The sequence below is a fragment of the Ictidomys tridecemlineatus genome, chromosome 1, assembly GCF_052094955.1.
Source record: "Ictidomys tridecemlineatus isolate mIctTri1 chromosome 1, mIctTri1.hap1, whole genome shotgun sequence".
In the NCBI taxonomy this organism is placed as follows: Eukaryota; Metazoa; Chordata; class Mammalia; order Rodentia; family Sciuridae; genus Ictidomys; species Ictidomys tridecemlineatus.
Window position 1 is genome coordinate 147,793,412 of NC_135477.1, and position 18,464 is coordinate 147,811,875.

General features: G+C 42.3%; 1 protein-coding gene across 1 annotated transcript in view; it reads left to right on the plus strand.

The window, feature by feature from the left end:
* Spock1 (SPARC (osteonectin), cwcv and kazal like domains proteoglycan 1) overlaps window positions 1-18,464 on the plus strand; it is a 498,332-nt gene that overhangs the window by 212,159 nt on the left and 267,709 nt on the right. Inside the window, exon 3 of the mRNA XM_013361913.4 lies at window positions 14,067-14,112. Within this exon, the coding sequence (XP_013217367.2) occupies window positions 14,067-14,112 (46 nt within the window). The remainder of the gene's footprint in view (window positions 1-14,066; window positions 14,113-18,464) is intronic.

Here is an 18,464-nt window from a genome sequence, read left to right on the forward strand (position 1 = left end):
TTGCTCAGGAGATTGTCTCAGTAGTTTTGTGCATCACGCATAAAACCCAACTGGAATCTTTCCTAATGTTCATAAGTTATTTATTAGAAAAGGGGTTATAAAGATCTAGGATACAATTACTATTTGTGTTCATTTTAGGTCCTTAAAATTTAAAAACAAAAATAAAAAATCAGAGCAAAAACAGCTTATTGCTTTGGTCCACCTTGGATTCTATCAGTATGTTCTATTCCTTGCTAGTGCCTGAAAAAAATGTTCCTACTTTATTTACACAAAGCTTTCAGGCATATTTGATTTATTATTTGACATACTTGGAATCATAGAATTTTAGGACTGCAAGGGATTTGCATTGATATTCCCCAAATAATAAATGAAAAGAAAGAATAAAAATAAAAGTATTACATGGCTTCTGCCCGCTGAGTGCTCCCCCACAAGAAATAAATATGTCCTCATTGATGTGTATTTTGTTACCATATAAATGATCTCACCTGATCATTTTACCCTGGAGGGTTTTGATTTTAAAAGATGGGGACCAAGGAACTCCTCTGCAAACAAGTGTGGGGCCTTTCAAAGGTAGTGTGAGAACAAAAGGCCATTAGTTGTTTTCACTGTCTGAGGGTTGGGAGGGGATCCTTCAGGATCCTATCTTCCAGAGTGGGGTCACATGACATGGTCCTTATTCACCAGAAGCTCATCCTCAGTGGGAACCTCGCTTAATTACTTAATGAAGAGAAGGTGGAGCAAGCTGTCAATATGTCTTCTCAGGAGGAGGGAGAGCAGACAGCCAGGCCAGTCAGTTCTAATTGTGTTTCATAATGATGCCCACATGCTCTTAGCAGGTGGCATGGGGATTCTTGCTGATGGGATGGACAGGCTAGGCTGCGGGCTTGCTCTGGTCCCTGGAGTGGCATGCCATGGGTCAATATGTTCTTCTAGACAGGATGCCATTGCTTAACCTTTCAGCTAAATTGGCAGATTATGATTATCATCATGTGCCCCTCCAAACCATTCCCAGTAGCAACAGAGCTTGCTAGTCTCAGAACAGAGGGTAGACTGAGAGGTGAAGGGACCTTTGTGCCTCCTGCTGTCTCTTCTCCATCATGGCACCTGGGCTCAGGTGTCGCTGCCTTTTTCAGGAGCTGAGGGCATTTGCTGCAAAGACTGCACATACTGGTCTGTTCTGGGTGCCTATTTGCAATGGTTGCTTCTTCCCAGCTGTGTGCTCCTTCCCTGGAATGCACTTCTGTCCTTCAAGACCCAGCTTGATGCCTCTTTCTCAGTAGGGTCTGCCCTGTCTCCCTGGAGTGACTGGTGGCTTTCTCCTTTCATCTTTTTTTTTTAAATAAATGATCATATTTTTAAGGTACTGCTCTGCTTTATCTACTTGCATGTCCAGTTTCCTATCTGCTAGGTAGACACTGTGGGCTGCATTAAGTATGGGTTGGTTGTTATTCAGCATGATGATGGTAAACTTGTACAATGAACTTTTTCATTGGGACTCTTGTTTTTACTTGGGCTCCCTCTAATCTCTCCCCACACGGGGATGAGAATATTTCGGAAGATATCAGTTTTAATGAGTCATTCTCCAGTGAAGTCCTCCAATAGCTTCCCAGTGCCTGTAAATTAAGTCTGGTTGTCTCATTAGGAATGCAGGTGTTGAGTCTCCAGCCCTGGGTTCTTTCTAACTTTACTCTGCCTCTGTGGGTGCCCCAGTCTTGCAGTGAGCATGCCTGGATCATGGAAATGTGCCTGGAGGGTGACAAGACAGCTATATGTCCATAGAGTAGACTCCTACTGGGGGACCCCACATATTACTCTTGGTGTCAGGATGATTCTCTTACAGTTACGTCTTGTTCCTATGACAAAAGTATGGTATCTTTATGTCCTACAGCCAGGTGAGCTAGTTCTTAGGGGAGGAGCCTGGCTGAAGTGCCTGTGGTCATCTCTCTACATCTTCTGAGTGTATCAGGCTTATTTTGGGGAGTTCTGGGATTGAGAGACAATTCACTACAAAGTTCCATCAAAGCTTATTGGGAGACAGGCAGTGTGGCTCAGGTCTCTAGGATCCAGGTTTTCTTGGGCCCAGCAGACTTTGAGAGTATGGGTAAAATCTTCAGTAAGTCTCAGGAAACTCTCCTACCCATGCGCTGAACCCTGATTTTAGCCCTGGTAGTATCTCAGCAAGAGGATGCCCACCCTCCTCCATGGAAACCTGCTGCTAACTGCAGAGGCAGGCGGGTTGGGGCAGGTGGGCCCATTTTTGGCAGGCTTGCTTACTCTGGTTACCCCTCATCATGGGGAAATGTTGACACAGAAATTGCAGATTTCATACAAGAGCCTTCAAATCCTGACTACCACTGTGAGTTTGGAGTGGACAAAAGACCTCAGGCTCTTTATTAAGGTTTTTATTTTGGGGTCTTTGTTAAGGAGCATCTGTTCCATAAGTGGTCTGAAGTCTGGGGCCTCAGGATGTAGAAGATCATTGGCAGAGTGGTGCTGGGACAGTTCTAGGATATTTTGAAGGGAATATTTATTGCAGCCCTTTTGGGATGTTCCTTGGAAGAGAAGGGGTTGAACATTAGGGTTGGGAGCTGTGGTGGCAGCCAGAGCTATGCAGCTAATGGAAATTTCGTGCTGAGGCTATGGTTGTAGATTTCCAGAGAGACCTGGTGCCCAGGCTGCCATTCCTTGTTCAGTACTTTGATGTCAGTGTTGGGTGTGTCACTTTGAACTGGGCTTCTTGGAGTGCCAGCGGCAGACAGGTTTGAGGTAGCACTCAGTCCAAGGGACTCCATTACACCTCTAGAGACCAGCTATCAAGGCTGCTGTCCTTGGTCCTGAAGGCCATCTTTCTGCCAGGGGAGCCCTCTTAGTGAGGCTGGGCCTGGGGTAAGTGTGGATTGGGAAGTCAGAGCATCCTTCCTGCTTTCCTGGGTCAGAACAACAGATGGACTTTCCGTCCAGTTTCACAGAGACTTGGTGAGGCAGGTGTTTCCATTCTCCCATTTCTCATATGGAAAAGCTGAGGCTTCAGATTGACTAAGATCCCAACAGTAGTATTAAGTCTTTTGCGGGAGGACTCTGGTCTGGGCGCTCATCTCTCCCATCTCTTGATGTCTCCTGTAAGCATCATAGTCCATCTCTGTGTGGTAGCCAGCTCCATGCCCTCTCTCTAGGGTCTCCAGTCTTCACATGCCTCACAACCCCTCCCTTCACATGGTGCCATCAAGGCAGGGTGTGTAGTGGGGAAAACATCATCTTTAAAGCCTAGCAAAATTGGAGCTCAGATCCCTGATTCTGCTTCTCACTTGCTGTGTGATTTTCATCTAAGCTTCAGTTTCCCCAATGATGATGCAGGGGTGGTGATTTGTGCTCTACTCAGGTAGTTATTGCAAGGGTTAAATAAAACACAAATCAGCATTGGGGCAAACAGATTCCAACCACTAAGTGGTAGCTGCTATTATTGTAGTGATAATTATTAATATTACTGTTACTGTTTTTTTTTTAAATTGGAATTCATTTTTTTTTGGATTTGTACTTCCATTGGATGCAGGTGCTGAATTCTTGCATCCGATTTTAGTTTAGCTCTGGTAAACCAAGACTTAAAGTGTGCATGTTCCTTGGGTGACTTGGGGCATCAGTGGGGTGAGGATATCAAGTAGATTCCTCTATACACCTCATGTGTAACCTGACCTATCCTGCTGAACCCTTCTGACATCATTTCCACTGGTCCCCCAGGTTTACGTTGTTATTTTACCTTCCTCAGAAAACTCCAGGCACAGAGCCTATGGTCTTTAGTTAAAGGGGAAGAAATTAGGGAATGGCAACCAAAGATACTGACGTAAAAAGCCAGGCTGAGTTGCCTGTGCTTATTCAGTAGATGTTTGCATGCACTTGTTAAGAATAAAAATTGCCCTAGATGCTGAGGTTCTGTGGGGAGGCCACCCAGCCCTGGCCCTGGGCATTTCCACCCATGGAGCCAAGCCACAGAAGAGTAGCCAGCTGTGGTTATGTGGGTATTTCAGCACTCAGCACTTGGTAGGGGGCAGCATAGGGACACAGATCATTTAGTCAGGTGCAGAGGGATTAGGGACAAGGTGGAGCTTTCCACAGGAAGCGGTGTCTAAACTGGGGTTCTGTAGAACAGTACACATTAATCAAGGAGGGGTGAGGAAGCCTGTTTCAGGCACAGAATGGGGCAGAAGGGGCAGAGTTTTGAAAATTGAGAGTGTGGGCCATTGCAGGTCAAAAATCAGCTCATTTACTATCTCCCTGGAGCATGCCCCCAGGGAGATAGTAAGGCTTTGCAGGGTTTGAGTCTTGGGGAGGTTCTACAAGTGGAGCTAGTGGGTTGTCATGAGCCTGGAAGTTGCGCTGATATTTTAAACAGGGGAATGATGTCAAGTTCCTCTGTCGCCTCAGTCATCAACCAACACAGCCTTTGCCAGCCCCTGAGATTGGTGCCTCCCAGAGAGAATGAGTGGGGAGGAAAGAGTGAGGGATCCATTCCTAGCTCATGTTTAGTTTTCTAAAAGGCAGCATCTGCCTTGCTCATGGAGGCCTGCCAGCTCTGGGGGTGGGGGTAGGGGGCATTCTCAGAAAGATGGCAGGACCTAGTTAATTTGGAATCTGTGATACTTGGACAAAGCTGGGCCTCAGGCCAGTGTAACTTGTACTTTCTGGGAAACAAAGCTTTACATGATACGAGATGGCAAGGACCTTGTTTGGTGTGCCAGTGAGATGGACCTTTTCAGGGTTCCCCCATCTATTTCCAGTGTAAATTGATGATTACACAGAAATTTGGCCTGTTCGGGGTCATTTCCTTTTTCAGGCTGCAGTTAATCGTATTTGAAACTTTAATTTGTTTATATGATATCTAATACCTTACAGTGGTCCAAACACCACACTTTTGATGAACAAAAGAGCCCAATGGTGAGTATTATAGACAGGTCCATTTAATATGTGGGGGTCACTGAACTTAAGAGAGTGAGAATCTGGACTTTAAACAGAATCATGCCTGCTTGAGTCTTCATATTTCACTGAATTTTTTTCTCTAGCACTCCTCATATGTGAGACTAATAAAATTACATGCACTTAAAATATTTCATAATTATTTTTTCCAGTTGCAATTGGTCTCCCTTCACTTGGGCCTAATTGGTAAAATTCAAATGTATAAGAAGTCACATTACTGAAATTTTAAACATATCATTATTTTCACAAACCCAAGTTTCCTTATGTACCTGGGATGTCCCACTAACATAAACCTCTGGAGACGAATGTGAACATTGCTTTTTGTTTGTTTAATTAATCAATCAATCAATTAATTAATTAATTTAAATTAGGTCTATATGACAGCAGAATGCATTTCAATTCATTGTACACAGTTGCAGAAAACAATGTTTCAATTCTCTGGTTGTACATGATGTAGTGTCCTACATATGTGCAGTCATACAAGTACCTATGGTAATGATTGCTTTTATTTATTAACTTTATGTGCCAGATAATATACTGGGCACTTTGTATATGATTGTGAATCTTTGAGATCATCCTTCAAGGTAGGTTCAAGTGGCTTTTTTTTTTTTAAATTTTTATTGTTGGTTGTTCAAAACATTACATAGTTCTTGATATATCATATTTCACACTTTGATTCAAGTGGGTTATGAACTCCCATTTTTACCCCGTATACAGATTGCAGAATCACATCGGTTACACATCCATTGATTTACATATTTACATACTCATGTCTGTTGTATTTTGATGCCTTTTCTATCTTCTACTATCCCCCCTCCCCTCCCCTCCCCTCTTCTCTCTCTACCCCCTCTACTGTAATTCATTTCTCCCCCTTGTATTTTTTTCCCTTTCCCCTCACTTCCTCTTGTATGTAATTTTGTATAACCCTGAGGGTCTCCTTCCATTTCCATGCAATTTCCCTTCTCTCTCCCTTTCCCTCCCACCTCTCATCCCTGTTTAATGTTAATCTTCTTCTCATGCTCTTCCTCCCTACTCTGTTCTTAGTTACTCACCTTATATCAAAGAAGACATTTGGCATTTGTTTTTTAGGGATTGGCTAGCTTCACTTAGCATAATCTGCTCTAATGCCATCCATTTCCCTGCAAATTCTATGATTCATTTTTTAATGCAGAGTAATACTCCATTGTGTATAAATGCCACATTTTTTTTTTATCCATTCGTCTATTGAAGGGCATCTGGGTTGGTTCCACAGTCTTGCTATTGTGAATTGTGCTGCTATGAACATTGATGTAGCAGTGTCCCTGTAGTATGCTCTTTTTAGGTCTTTAGGGAATAGACTGAGAAGGGGAATAGCTGGGTCAAATGGTGGTTCCATTCCCAGCTTTCCAAGAAATCTCCATACTGCTTTCCAAATTGGCCACAACAATTTGCAGTCCCACCAGCAATGTACAAGTGTACCCTTTTCCCCACATCCTCTCCAGCACTTGTTGTTGTTTGACTTCCTAATAGCTGCCAATCTTACTGGAGTGAGATGGTATCTTAAGGTGGTTTTGTCAAGTGGCTTGTTTTATGGATAAGAAAATGGACTCTGAGAAGCCAAGTGGGTTGTGTAAGGCCACACAGCGGGTGAGTGCTAGAGCTGGAAGTTGAACCCTCATCTGCTTCAAAGCCTGTCCTGTTTCTGGTATTTCCCTTTTCCTTGACCTCTTCTCTTCTTCCAAGATACTGAGAAGATTGCTCTTGGTTAGCTCAGACAATTTGATAATTTTGCTAATACAATGAAAGGTATTGGTGTTTTTGAGTCTGCAAAGACATGCTTGTCTTGGTCAGAGTACATATGGAGCATCCTATGCCCATTTATATCCCCAGAAGAAAATCCCAAATGCAAAGCAGAGCTTTAAGAATAAACCTTGTTCAGGCTTAACTTTTTTTCTATTTGGGAAAAGAGCAAGTTAGTGAGTCACTTCCCTTCACCTTGGCTTAGATGGTCTGACAAAAAGTCCCCAAGCAGGGAAAGCTCCTTGTGATGGCACTAGTCCTTTAATCAGCTGGAGGGGTCATACCAATCCTATTCATTTCACATACGTCCTAAGACCATAAATTCATGTTTTTCTTAGGTCTGAGCCCACCTCCAAGATATTTTGATGCTGCAAGGCAAAACAATTTCTTTGCAGGAATGTAAGAGGTCTATTACTCTTGGTCCCTAATGTTATCTTGATATTTTTTCTTTAATTGAATTTTGCCCTCTGGACGGATGTCACAGGCCCATTGAAATTCCTGCAGGTGACCACCAGGGCTGGATGTTTGGATTTCATCATGATTTTGCTAATCCTTTTGTAATAGTGCATAGATCACTGAACACACTTAGATTTCTCCAATTTTGGTTATTCTACCCCATAACTTCTAGTCCTTTCCCGTGAACTTCATGAATGATGGGACCTTTGCAAAGGAATGATGGTAGGTAACTTAAGAGAACGTATCTAGCTATGACCTTTCTAATGTTATGAGAATTTGAAATTTTAATGCAATTATCAAAATTGTATACATTCTTTCCTATTGTTTGATGTGATTCTTTTATTTTTTTTTCTCATTCATAATGCTTTCGTGCTCAGGAAGTTGAGGTAGGTTTTTGACTTTTCCACTGTATGTAGACATAGCATCAAAGTAGTTGCCAAATGACATGTAAATTTTATCCTGCATCCTAAATCTTGGTGGTAAATATTTGTTTTTGTTCAGTGAACCGGTATCACACACATTTGTCTTTCATTGGTATATCCAGGAGATGCAATTTATCAAATGCATATAAACAGTCCATTTGCTGCTTTATCTTTTCTCATTAGTTACAGTACAAGTATGATTGTCAGTTATTATCTGTGTTTTACTGGTGGGTTATTTATTGAAAGAGCAGAGCAACTGACATTGTTATTTTCTAAATCATTTTGTCTAAGGCCTGAAGGACTTTACACCAAATGTCAGATCAATTTATCAAAGAATTGCTCTATTTAGGGTGGAAGTGATTTAGCGTGTGTGTATAAACATACACCCACCTGTGCTTACACACACCAGCAGCAGTTATGGGAATTTCACAGGGATTGCAGAGATGTTATGGGAGCTGAAACAGCTTCCTTACCATTTGATGCAGTTCAGCAGGGATTTATCAAGTGCTGTTGAGTGATGCCTTAGGGAATATGAAGGTAAGTAAAGGATGGCCCTGCTCAGCAGACTAGCCAGGTGTGGGGGTAATATGTGCACAGGGAAGGACTATAGTGCACATAGCTCCTAGTTCCTGGTGGACAGGGGTCTTATGGGTGGTGTCTGAGAGTCCTCAAATCACTGTCCAAGCTGGGCCAGGTGACTGGGCTGTTTCACTCAGAAGAATTCTCACTGGGGCCTTCTCCAGGGACAGGGAGGGACAGGCCTGCCTGAAGTACACAGAGAGCACACTGCTTGTCCAGAGATGTGAATGGACGTAGAGAGGTAAGGTGACTGTATGGGTAACTAACTTCTTTTTCAGTGAACAAAGTGTTTTGTACCTCACAGTAGCTTGATTATCAGGGATTTCCATTGCACAAAAATTAAATTTTACAATGAAACATTGCATTATATAGTGGGTACCCTTACATAGCATTGTCTGAAAATATCACTTTTCTAGTGACTTCTGTTGTCATGGTAGGGATATTCCTCTCACCTACCACCCAGCCCATCTTCCTTTTTTCCCCAGTCAAGCAGTTTGAAAAATGAACTAGTTTGCACTGAATCCTCTTGATAACAATTTGGCTACCGTCCCTTAATTGATTTATTTCTGACAGTTTTGGGTTTTGTGTAGCAAAGTCAGCCTTCATCTGGGATCTGCAGACCTGGCCTTAGTCCTCTTGACCTTGTAGTGCAGGGCTTCTCCCGTTGGTATTTCCTTGCAGTGGGCCCATAGGTGACCCCACAGTGGCTGCCATGCCTTGCTGTACCTGGCTTCCTTCTGTTCAGGGCTGCGTGGCTCACCCCAGCTCCCATTCACTTTCTAGGCTGGTAATTTGTATTATCTCAGGTAATCTTCTGATGGAACTGCAGGGTTCAAACAGTTTAGCTAAAATATGTATGAGGGAGAAATTATCTGTTTCATGTGAGCTAAATGCCTTTGATCTGTGGCATCTGAAGCTGTGGTATATAATAAATTATACCCTCATCCTCATAATCAGCAGCCAAAGCAGTTGGGTTTCCAGAGTGGCTTGTGTTTATTTCTGCCCCCTAGCTCCTGCTCTGAGTTGGCTTTGACGTTCTTTGGAGCTGAGATAGGCGCCGCTTGAAAGGCAAATCCCTGGGGAATATTTGAGCTAAATTGCATCAGCCATTTTTGGGCTTGGCACAGGGAAAGGAAATTCACATTCCGATTCTAAATGGGCTGTAACCATAGACTTTCCCATTGCTTATGATCATCCCAGATCAAAAGACTTAAGTACCCATATTATAGCAGGAGTATTTTGGCGTCATTTCGTGTTAGGCACACTTAAAGATTACATTAGAAGATGCATTATAGAATGGGATGTTCTGTCATCCCTTAATATCTTTGGGATATTGGTTCCAGGACCCCTGAGGATACCAATATCTGCAGATTCTCAAGTCCCTTATATAAAATAATGTTAGCATTTGCATGTAACCTGCTCCATCTTCCCCATAAACTTTAAATCATCTTGAGATGACTCACCTAATACAATATAAATGTATTATGAAAATGTAAAACTAAGGATATAGTTGTTAAACTATATTAGTTAAGGAATAATAACAAAAAAGCCTATACATATTCAAGACAGACACATTTTTCTTTCAAATAATTTTGATCCTCGTCAGTTGAATCTACGGATACAGAAAGCCAACTCTGTGTGTGTTACATCATCTACGCTATTCCTATTAACTATTAGTAGACATGTCTTTACTAATGTCTATTATATGTAATTTATAGGATTATATATGCAGTATATATATGTATACACACATATATGTGTACATATTTTTTTCTTTCTCATGGATGCTGATCAGAACAGAATGTCTCTAAAGTAGTTGAAAACCCAGAGTTAATTCCTTTGCACCAGCTACTGGGAGCCAAAAATTTTGTAAGCTCCATCCTTATCATAATGTGATATTTAGTTAGTGATATGAATGGAGAAATATTGTTTTATCTATGTCAATCAGCTGTAGAGGGTAACAAAATAATAGTAGCAAGGGTCACTACCAGCTTCTAATTCTTCTACCCTTAACTCTACCTCCTTCTTTCATCCTCACCTAGACCTGTAATGATTCAGCACTTTCTTGCTATGATCTTTGTGCTGACTTTTTAGGATTATTTTCCTGCTGCCCTGGAATACTTTATGATTTTGGACATCCATCAGTGTGCTCAAGTTTGAGTCTCTGTTTAAATTAATAGATTCTTCTGTATTTTTATCAGTCCCTGAAAAAAAGAGTTGGATGAGTTTCAATTATAAAATGTTCTAGTGGAATGGAATCGGCCTTTCCTCCTATGGATTAGTTAGAATTTAGAGCAAACTGTTCTCCACTTTGTCCAGTGGAGGCCTGACACAATTATGTTCTGCAACGTGGACCATAAAATATAGATGGGAAGTAACACTGCCATCCTTCATTGCTAAACCAGTATAATACATTAATGGGAGTTATTCAATTTAATAAATGGCTATATTTAGATATGCATCTTTCTAGTAAGGTTTATGTTTTAGTCAACTGTTGCTGTGGTCTCTGCATGTTTATTTTTTTTAAAAAAAGCTTCATCACTAGGTGATAAAATTACCAGTCGAGAGGCCAACTCAGACACATTTCATCTGACAAATTTCATCTACCCAATAGGCCTTTCACCAAAGTCTGAATTTCAATAGGCTGCAACTTTCATGGGCCATGAGGGAGGTCAGAGATAAGAGCTCTTAAAGTCCTGGACCTTGCTGGACATCTGGACTAGACTTTGAGGTCCAGGCTACAAGAACACACTTTCAGATAATGTAGGGCTAGGTGTGTGGGGACAAGCACACTGTCTCCCGGGGGTGGAAACAAAAGAACTGGCAATAGCACATATATCCTGTATATTTTAATTAAGTTAGAAAGTAAGATAAAAGCTTGGCTTATGTCTCCTGGGTCTTAGGCCCTGGAGAAGTGACTAGCTGTGGTATTGGTAGAGCATTGGTTCAAGACCACATACAGCGTCTTTATGTCCTGGGAGACTCCATTTTTAGGCAGGGCACAAGGATTAGCAAAATGTCAGGAGGTGAAACTCTGGGAGTTAAGGTTTTTGCACATAGGTTTGATATTGCCTTACCAGCAATTCTCCCAGATTCACGGAATTCATCTAAGCAGCCCCAGCCTTTGTGAACTCGCTGTGTGGCTGGTGTGTGTGGAAGGGTGATCACGTGTGCCTCAATGGCTTATACTGTGACCTTGACAGCAGCAGTGACTGCAGAGTCCCCTCCCCCATGGTCATTGACCATCCCCCAAGTGGGCTCTGGTGCGTAGAATATTTACACGTACTCAAGATCTTGACCCCTGATGGGGCTTTTCTATCAGCTGCAGCCAAAGCCGTGACACCCAAGATTTCACCCGCTTCTGGCTCATTGGTTTTTGCTTTGGCAATCTCCTTTCCTGAGGCAGAGCAGAAGCAATCAGATGTGGGAAATAAGTTTCCTTCCCTGTTTGGCCTTGCTGGGCAGGGGACTGTTTGAAGGGCTTATTTTGCATAATGAGTTTTTACTCAAGGTGTTCTTTCACATTTTGACAGTAATTAGGCAGTGTTATTACATTTGCTGTGGGTTTTAAATATTCTAATGCAAATATCTGCTTTAAGAGGGTATATATTTAAACTCATGGTTTCCCCCAAGAAATGTATAAAATGACAATCGTAGTTAACCTGGGAAAGTGACAAGGTCCAGAAGCATATTTCCTCCCAGTTATGGAGTGTGTTGGGATGATTAGAGAATATTCAGTTCTTGAGACTTGCTCCAACCTTTCTTTGACATCAAAGAGAATGTGACATGTGAAATTGAAGCAGAGGGACTGGTCTTTGGCTCCAGCCCTTCCCTGTCAGACACACATCCCAAGCTTCCAAGGGCTTCTATGTATCAGTACTGCATACTCAAGTAGAAAAGGTTTCGTAAGCTGTCACATTGCCATTGCACATGGAGCCGTCCCCTGTGTGTGGACAGAGCATTGATAAACTGCAGTTGGAAGGATGGACAATGTGTTACTTTTTTCCCTCCAGTGGTAAGAACAAGTTCATTTTGAGTTCTTTCTTCTCTTACCCTGGTGAACAGCACCATCCATTGGTAAGAGGGTTGTGTCAGGTAAGAGTAACCTGGCGTCAGACCCAGACATCAGGTTCTAAATTTCTTACCCACCCTTCAGTCCTTAAGTTAAAATAATTTAATACTGGTTGTCCAGTTTTAGCAGAATTTCAAAATAAAAAGTGGAGGGAGATGTTGAAGACAGATTGTTTTAAACTTTCTCAGTGATATTTCATGGTGTAGATCTTGGAGACTCCCTAACCAATTGGGTGAGGAGGTCAGTTATGGCAGAAAATTAAAGCCAGAACAAAGTGGGCCAATTCCTTGGAGTTCAAAATAGTTTAATGCTGCATCTCCAGGATCCAGAGGAACCTGTTCATGTTTATTCATGCTCTGGAAGATGGAGTCACTGGCCAAGAAGCAATATGTTCTGATTTTACTCTAAATCCAGTTTCCTAAAATCTATTTAAAGGCTTAGGTGAACTCAACGAGGATCTAATAAAGCCAGGTAATTGAACAACACAGAGGCTGATAAAATTCACAGGAGATTTTGTTGGAGATAAACTGCAGCAGGAGACAGTCTGGACAATAATTTAAACTAATTGTGTACTTTGATGTAAATTAACTTCTCCGGAAGAGAAATTGAGGCCTTATTTTGAAAATCTTTTTGAAAGTATCGGCAGCATGCAAGGCATCTGCCAAAAACAGAGCAAATAAGCTGGATATTAACAAGAAAGCGGCCGAGGCCTTAGAGACAGTCTGAGGTCGATAGGAAGGAGTGACATCTCTTCTCCTGGCAATTCAGTTTTGTTGACAGTGATGTACTGGGGAACAGTGGGGCCAAGAATTGTGGAGGGGAAGGACCAAGTGAGTGGCTATCTGAAGGGAAGGGTTATTAGAACTGGGGATCAGAAGCCAGGTGTGGTGGCGCACACCTATAATCCCAGTGGCTCAGGAGACTGAGGCAGGAGGATCTCGAGTGCTAAGCCAACCTCATTAACTTAGCAAGGCCCTAAGCAATTCAGTGGGACCCTATCTCTAAATAAAATACAAAATAGGGTTGAGGATGTGGCTCAGTTGTCGAGTGCCCCTGAGTTCAATCCCCAGTACCAAAAAAAAAAAAAAAAAAATGTGGGTAAGGGATTAATACAACTCTGAAGCAGTGAGTGACCTAGCTCTTACAATTTCAAAGTAACAAAGTGCCCAGCCTTGGAGAATAAATTGATGCAAACTATGTGCAAGACAGACGTGGTTATGAATAGACTAGATTGACTGGCCTTTCATTTTTTCATCCTTGCATGCCCAGAACAAATGGTATTAAGCTGAATGTGTGCTTTGCTTAATTCTAACGTTTGAATGGCCCTCTGTGTAGGCTTTGTGAGTGTTGGAAAGCTGAAACTGCACTGCAAGATACATGCCTCTATGTAAAAGAAATGTTGACAGTTGAATTATCAGCTGTTAAAAACCCAGAGGCTTAATCATAAGTGAGAGCAGCCAGGCAGCACCTGTGGTATACTTGATAGCAAATGTACCTCGCTCATAGAAGGTGTCTGGGTTTATGTGTCAAACCAAGAAGAGCAGTGCTGTTTCCATTTTAGACTGGAATGTTTTTACTATTTTAAGTGTTTAATGAAAACAGTATAAAATATAAGAATTTGAAAAGTCAATTGGTATTTTTGATTGGACATTAATGCCTATTTAGGAAAAGACTTCCAAGTTGTGTTTTCCTTTGTGTTTTGGAAAATGGGGAGAAGGACAAGTGTTTATGCAGTTGTGTGAGAAGCTTCCTGAAACCTGACCTTGGTTTTCTATTTTTTTTCCTTTTAGGATGATTATTTCAGAAACTGGAATCCCAACAAGCCCTTTGACCAAGGTAAGGGATGCAACATGTCTTGCTGTGTATAGTCTATGAGAAATACTGTCTTTTCCTTCCTCGTGTGCTGAGTTAGGAAAAGACCAGCTAGCTGTCTTGTTTTATTGATTTGGGGGACCGAATTGAGTAGGGTAATAACAATTATTTTATCAAGGTGGTTATTTAAAGTTATGTCTAGGACAAATTTAGACAGTTTAAAAAAAATGAATTGACCAGTACAATCATTGATTAGTTTTGTTTGGAATAACAAAAATAGTGGACTGATTATCAGACTGAGCTGGTGAATCCTGGGCTGGATCTAGTGCTTTTAGCCCTAGAACCCGTTCCTAGAAATATTCTTCAATTCACATGAGCCATAAAAATGAAACTTTCTAAGGAAAACGTTGATCCTGGAGGTTTTCAAAGGCACTGATACTTCATTTGTTAAGTACCTACTTCATGGTTTCTAAATAGAAATCTGTTTCTGCAATGACTGACCATTTGGGTTTCACTGGGTCCTCAGAGGGCTCTTTTCATACACCCCATCAGGCATAGAATAGTAGCTTGATGGCTGTTGTAAATCACTAACCACATCCTCATGTGAGTTATTTAAGACACAACAAGGACCTGCCATGAATCAGGTCCCTGCTCCCCTCCTTCCACGTGGGGCTGCTCTTGACACAGCCCCTGCTGCTGAAAATGATGGTAGGTTGCACTTGAAGTACATTCCTGCCGTGACGCTGAGACTCAGAGGAAGATATTGCCTCCCGTGTCTCCGAGGGCCCAGGCTTCTGAGAATCAGCTCTAGTGCGTGGCTTGAGTACTAAATGGGACGGCACGGTCAATTTGAAGGGAGGTATTGACATGTCATCGGTATGGAGTGCCCTTTTCTGCCCTCTGCTTTGTCACTTTAATTGACCACTCACTCTGGACTCTGGCTTTCCTACCAACAGAACTAGTATTAAAATTTTCATACGTGCTTTTGACTGATGCCTTGAAGGAATGCAATAGTTTGTGCATTCGTGCATGCATTCGACCATCCCATCCCTCTCGGATCTTTACTGAGCTCACCCTGGTTGTACAAGCCACCAAGATACTGGGGAGAGAGCAAAGAAGCTGAGGTGCCTACCCCAGGGGAGCTCAGCAAGGAGGAGCAGGGAGAGAGGAGCAGGTCAGTTGCAGTGGGTGGGATATGTTAATGGGTGGGAGAAGCAGCATGGGACTCGGCAGGTGGGGACTCTCGGGGTGTGAAGGTGGGTGTACAGGAAGACTTTGCTTTCTAGGCTGTCTGGGTTCTCCATGCCCTGGGCTGCCAGGCCTCACTGCTTTCCAGATCTAACCATGACTGAAACATCTCCATCCTTCACCCTGAGGTGTATGAAGGTATTAGTAATTTAGTTTAGGGATTTTCCATGAAAAATGATCAAAATTGGAGAAATTTCTTTAAAAGGATAAAACTTGGTTTTTGAAGAATATTCATAGATGCTGAGCCACAAATTCCAAATTCCCTGTCCCTGTCTGATAAATGAGCCCTTCTACAGATGTTCCTAACAGGCTTTTGCTCACAAAGGCAACTCGACTGATGGTTACAGTGAACTGATTTTTTTTTTTTTAAGTTAAGAACCAGAAATAGGTTCTTGTCCTACAAGGATCAAATAGCTGTCAGATGTATTCTTCTCCCCGGATTGCAAACAAGTATAGAACCCCGACCAGGACAGACATTTTTATTTTCTCTAATGTACATAGGAGAAGGGAGTACATGAAAGGTGGGTGTCATTTCATTACTAGGAGTATAAATGATTACTTCTGTGGGCACAGGGGGTCACACAGAAACTTTAAGCACCCAAAACAACCCGATATTTAAATTTGCTTAGGAAAAAGATGCAAACAAGGATTTTTCTCTCCTAGAAGTGATGGTCCATCCCCTGCTTGCTTTTTTGAGCTTGCAGGCTTAAAAACTGGGTCTGCTCAGATGAATCCTTCCAGAAAAAATCTCATGGCTTTATGGGGTTGGTAGAGGGCCTTCGTGAGTAGCCCCATTTCATACCTGAGGTGTAGCCGCTGTTGGCTATTTCTATACAGAGCCCTGGGGAGAGCAGGCTGAGCTGAGAATAGCCTTCACTTAAAATATCAGCCCCAGCAGATGTCATCCATTACACTGTGGGCTGCTCAATAAAAATGGGAGGTCACTCTATCAGGGCTGACACGACTGGGTGAAATATAAACCACAGGCGTGGAAGATGCAGAGCATTTCATCTTCCAGAAAATAGGAGAATTGCTGAGATCCAGTGCAAGTTGTCAGCAGCAGAGAGAAGTCCTTTTCCCCCTCCTAAACTGAAAAGAGACTCAAATGTAGTGGGTTTGTGGTGGGAATCTTATTCTTTGTAGGAATAGAACTTGTTGAAAAGCACTTTCAGAGTTCCACAGGACAAATATGGGATACAAGGTGTGGAAGAGGCTTCATGAGAGAGGTGGGTCTGCAGCGGGGTGGGCAGGGGGGTGGAGAAGGAGGCATTTTAGTGCACTGCAGTCATAAAGTGATTGGAGACAGATTATGGAGGTCATTCCATACCAATCTACCAAATTTAAACTTTGTTTTCTCAGCAACAGGGAGCCATAGAAAGTTCTTAAGCAGATGAGTGACATAAGGAAGGCAATATTTGGAGGATTTTGTTAGGTGATGTGATACTTGTGATTAGGAACCTCAGACATACTTGCTAATTGATGTCACTCCTGTGGGACTCTTGCATACATAACTTCTTCAAGTCATCATCCATGGTCATAGAACCCTGGGCTCTGGCTGTCACAGGTAGTCAGAATTTGGAACCCAGCTTTCTAGCTTGACTTTTGAAATGCCCCTGTGGCCTCTGATTATCTTAGATGTTCGTGTGAATAGTTAGAAGACTTAAAATACTCAAGAAGTCGTTGCTGGGCTGTAATTGTTCTCTCTGCTTAAAGATATGTACTGAACTTTGCACAACAGGGTTTTCTGGAGCCCGCACTTATCATCATGTAATCGACTCTAAAGCAGTTAGAAGAAAAGTGCCTTACCCGGCCTCTAAAATGAGGCTCCAATTTCTTTAACTTGTTATCTTGAAACGAATCATTAATGCTCTGTCCGTGAAATATAATAGCCATCAACTTCAGGCTTTCAAATACGAATTCTTTCTGAGATTAGGATAAGGAAGTCTATCTTTTTTTTTTTTGTAATGATTTAATGCCAAATCTCCTTGCAGAAGGGATGGACAGCCGTTCAGAAAATTGAAGGGAAGAATTATTAACTCAGATGAGAAATTTTCTTTGTGAGGTCCACCAAGAAAGACGCCCTGCTGAGAGCAGCAGGTGGGCACAGCTGGGGGGAGCCCTGGGCCACTGCAGAGGCCTTTCCTGTCTTGCACAGGCAGGAGCAGGGGAGGCCCAGGACTGGACTCTGCAGGAGGAGGGCCCAGGTACCGAGTTCTGAGTGGCTGCAGAGTTTCCCAGAGCCTCTGCTGCATTGCCCTGTTAGTCACATGCTCCCTCCAGTGGCCCCAGGCCAACCCAGGAGCAATCTCAAAACTTTGAAAAAAAAAGTTTTTAGTAAAAATGTTCACTGAAGCCAGGTGTGGTGATCCCAGCAATGTTATCCCAGCACTTCCAGAGGCTGAGGCAGGAGGATTGCGAGTTTTTGAGGCCAACTTCAGCAACTTAGTGAAGCTCTTAGCTACTTAGAGAGATCCTGTCTCAAAATCAAAAGGGCTGGAGATGTGGCTCAGTGGTTAAGCACCCCTGGGTTCAATTCCTGGTACCAAAAAAAAATCTAAATAAATAAGTACAAAAGAAGGGAAAAAATCAATTAACTTACCATTTTTTAACTTTGCCTTTCACCACCTGTTTTCATTTTTGTGGATACATGATACACTTCCTGATTACCGAGAGGAGGTAGTGTATTCTGCAGGGTGCACTTTGGTAAATGTAGTGTGAGGTCTTGCAGTTCAGAATCAGATTCTCTCTCAATTTAGAACATGACTGCCAGTACCTAGCTGTGTGATTCTGGGCAAGTAGCTTAACCTCTCTGATTCTAAGTCTTTCTATAGTAATAAATAGTAATATTAAGTAATAGTAGAGAAGATTAAATGAGTTAATTTGTACCGCATTAATTTGTGTAGCAAGTGCTGATTTAGCAAGTAGTGGATGCTTTTCATTTTCTCCTGTGTACCTGCCTGTCCCTTCCCACAAAGGTTTTAGTTCTTTCTCCTTTGTTTCCTTCTAGTGGCCTCAGCGTTGGGATGCTCTGAATCTCTTGGGGCTGAATTGGCGCTGGCCTGTTCTGCTCTAGGTGGGCCACTGTGGTGCTGCTCCCCTGTTTCCTGTTATGAAAGCTGAAGAGGTTC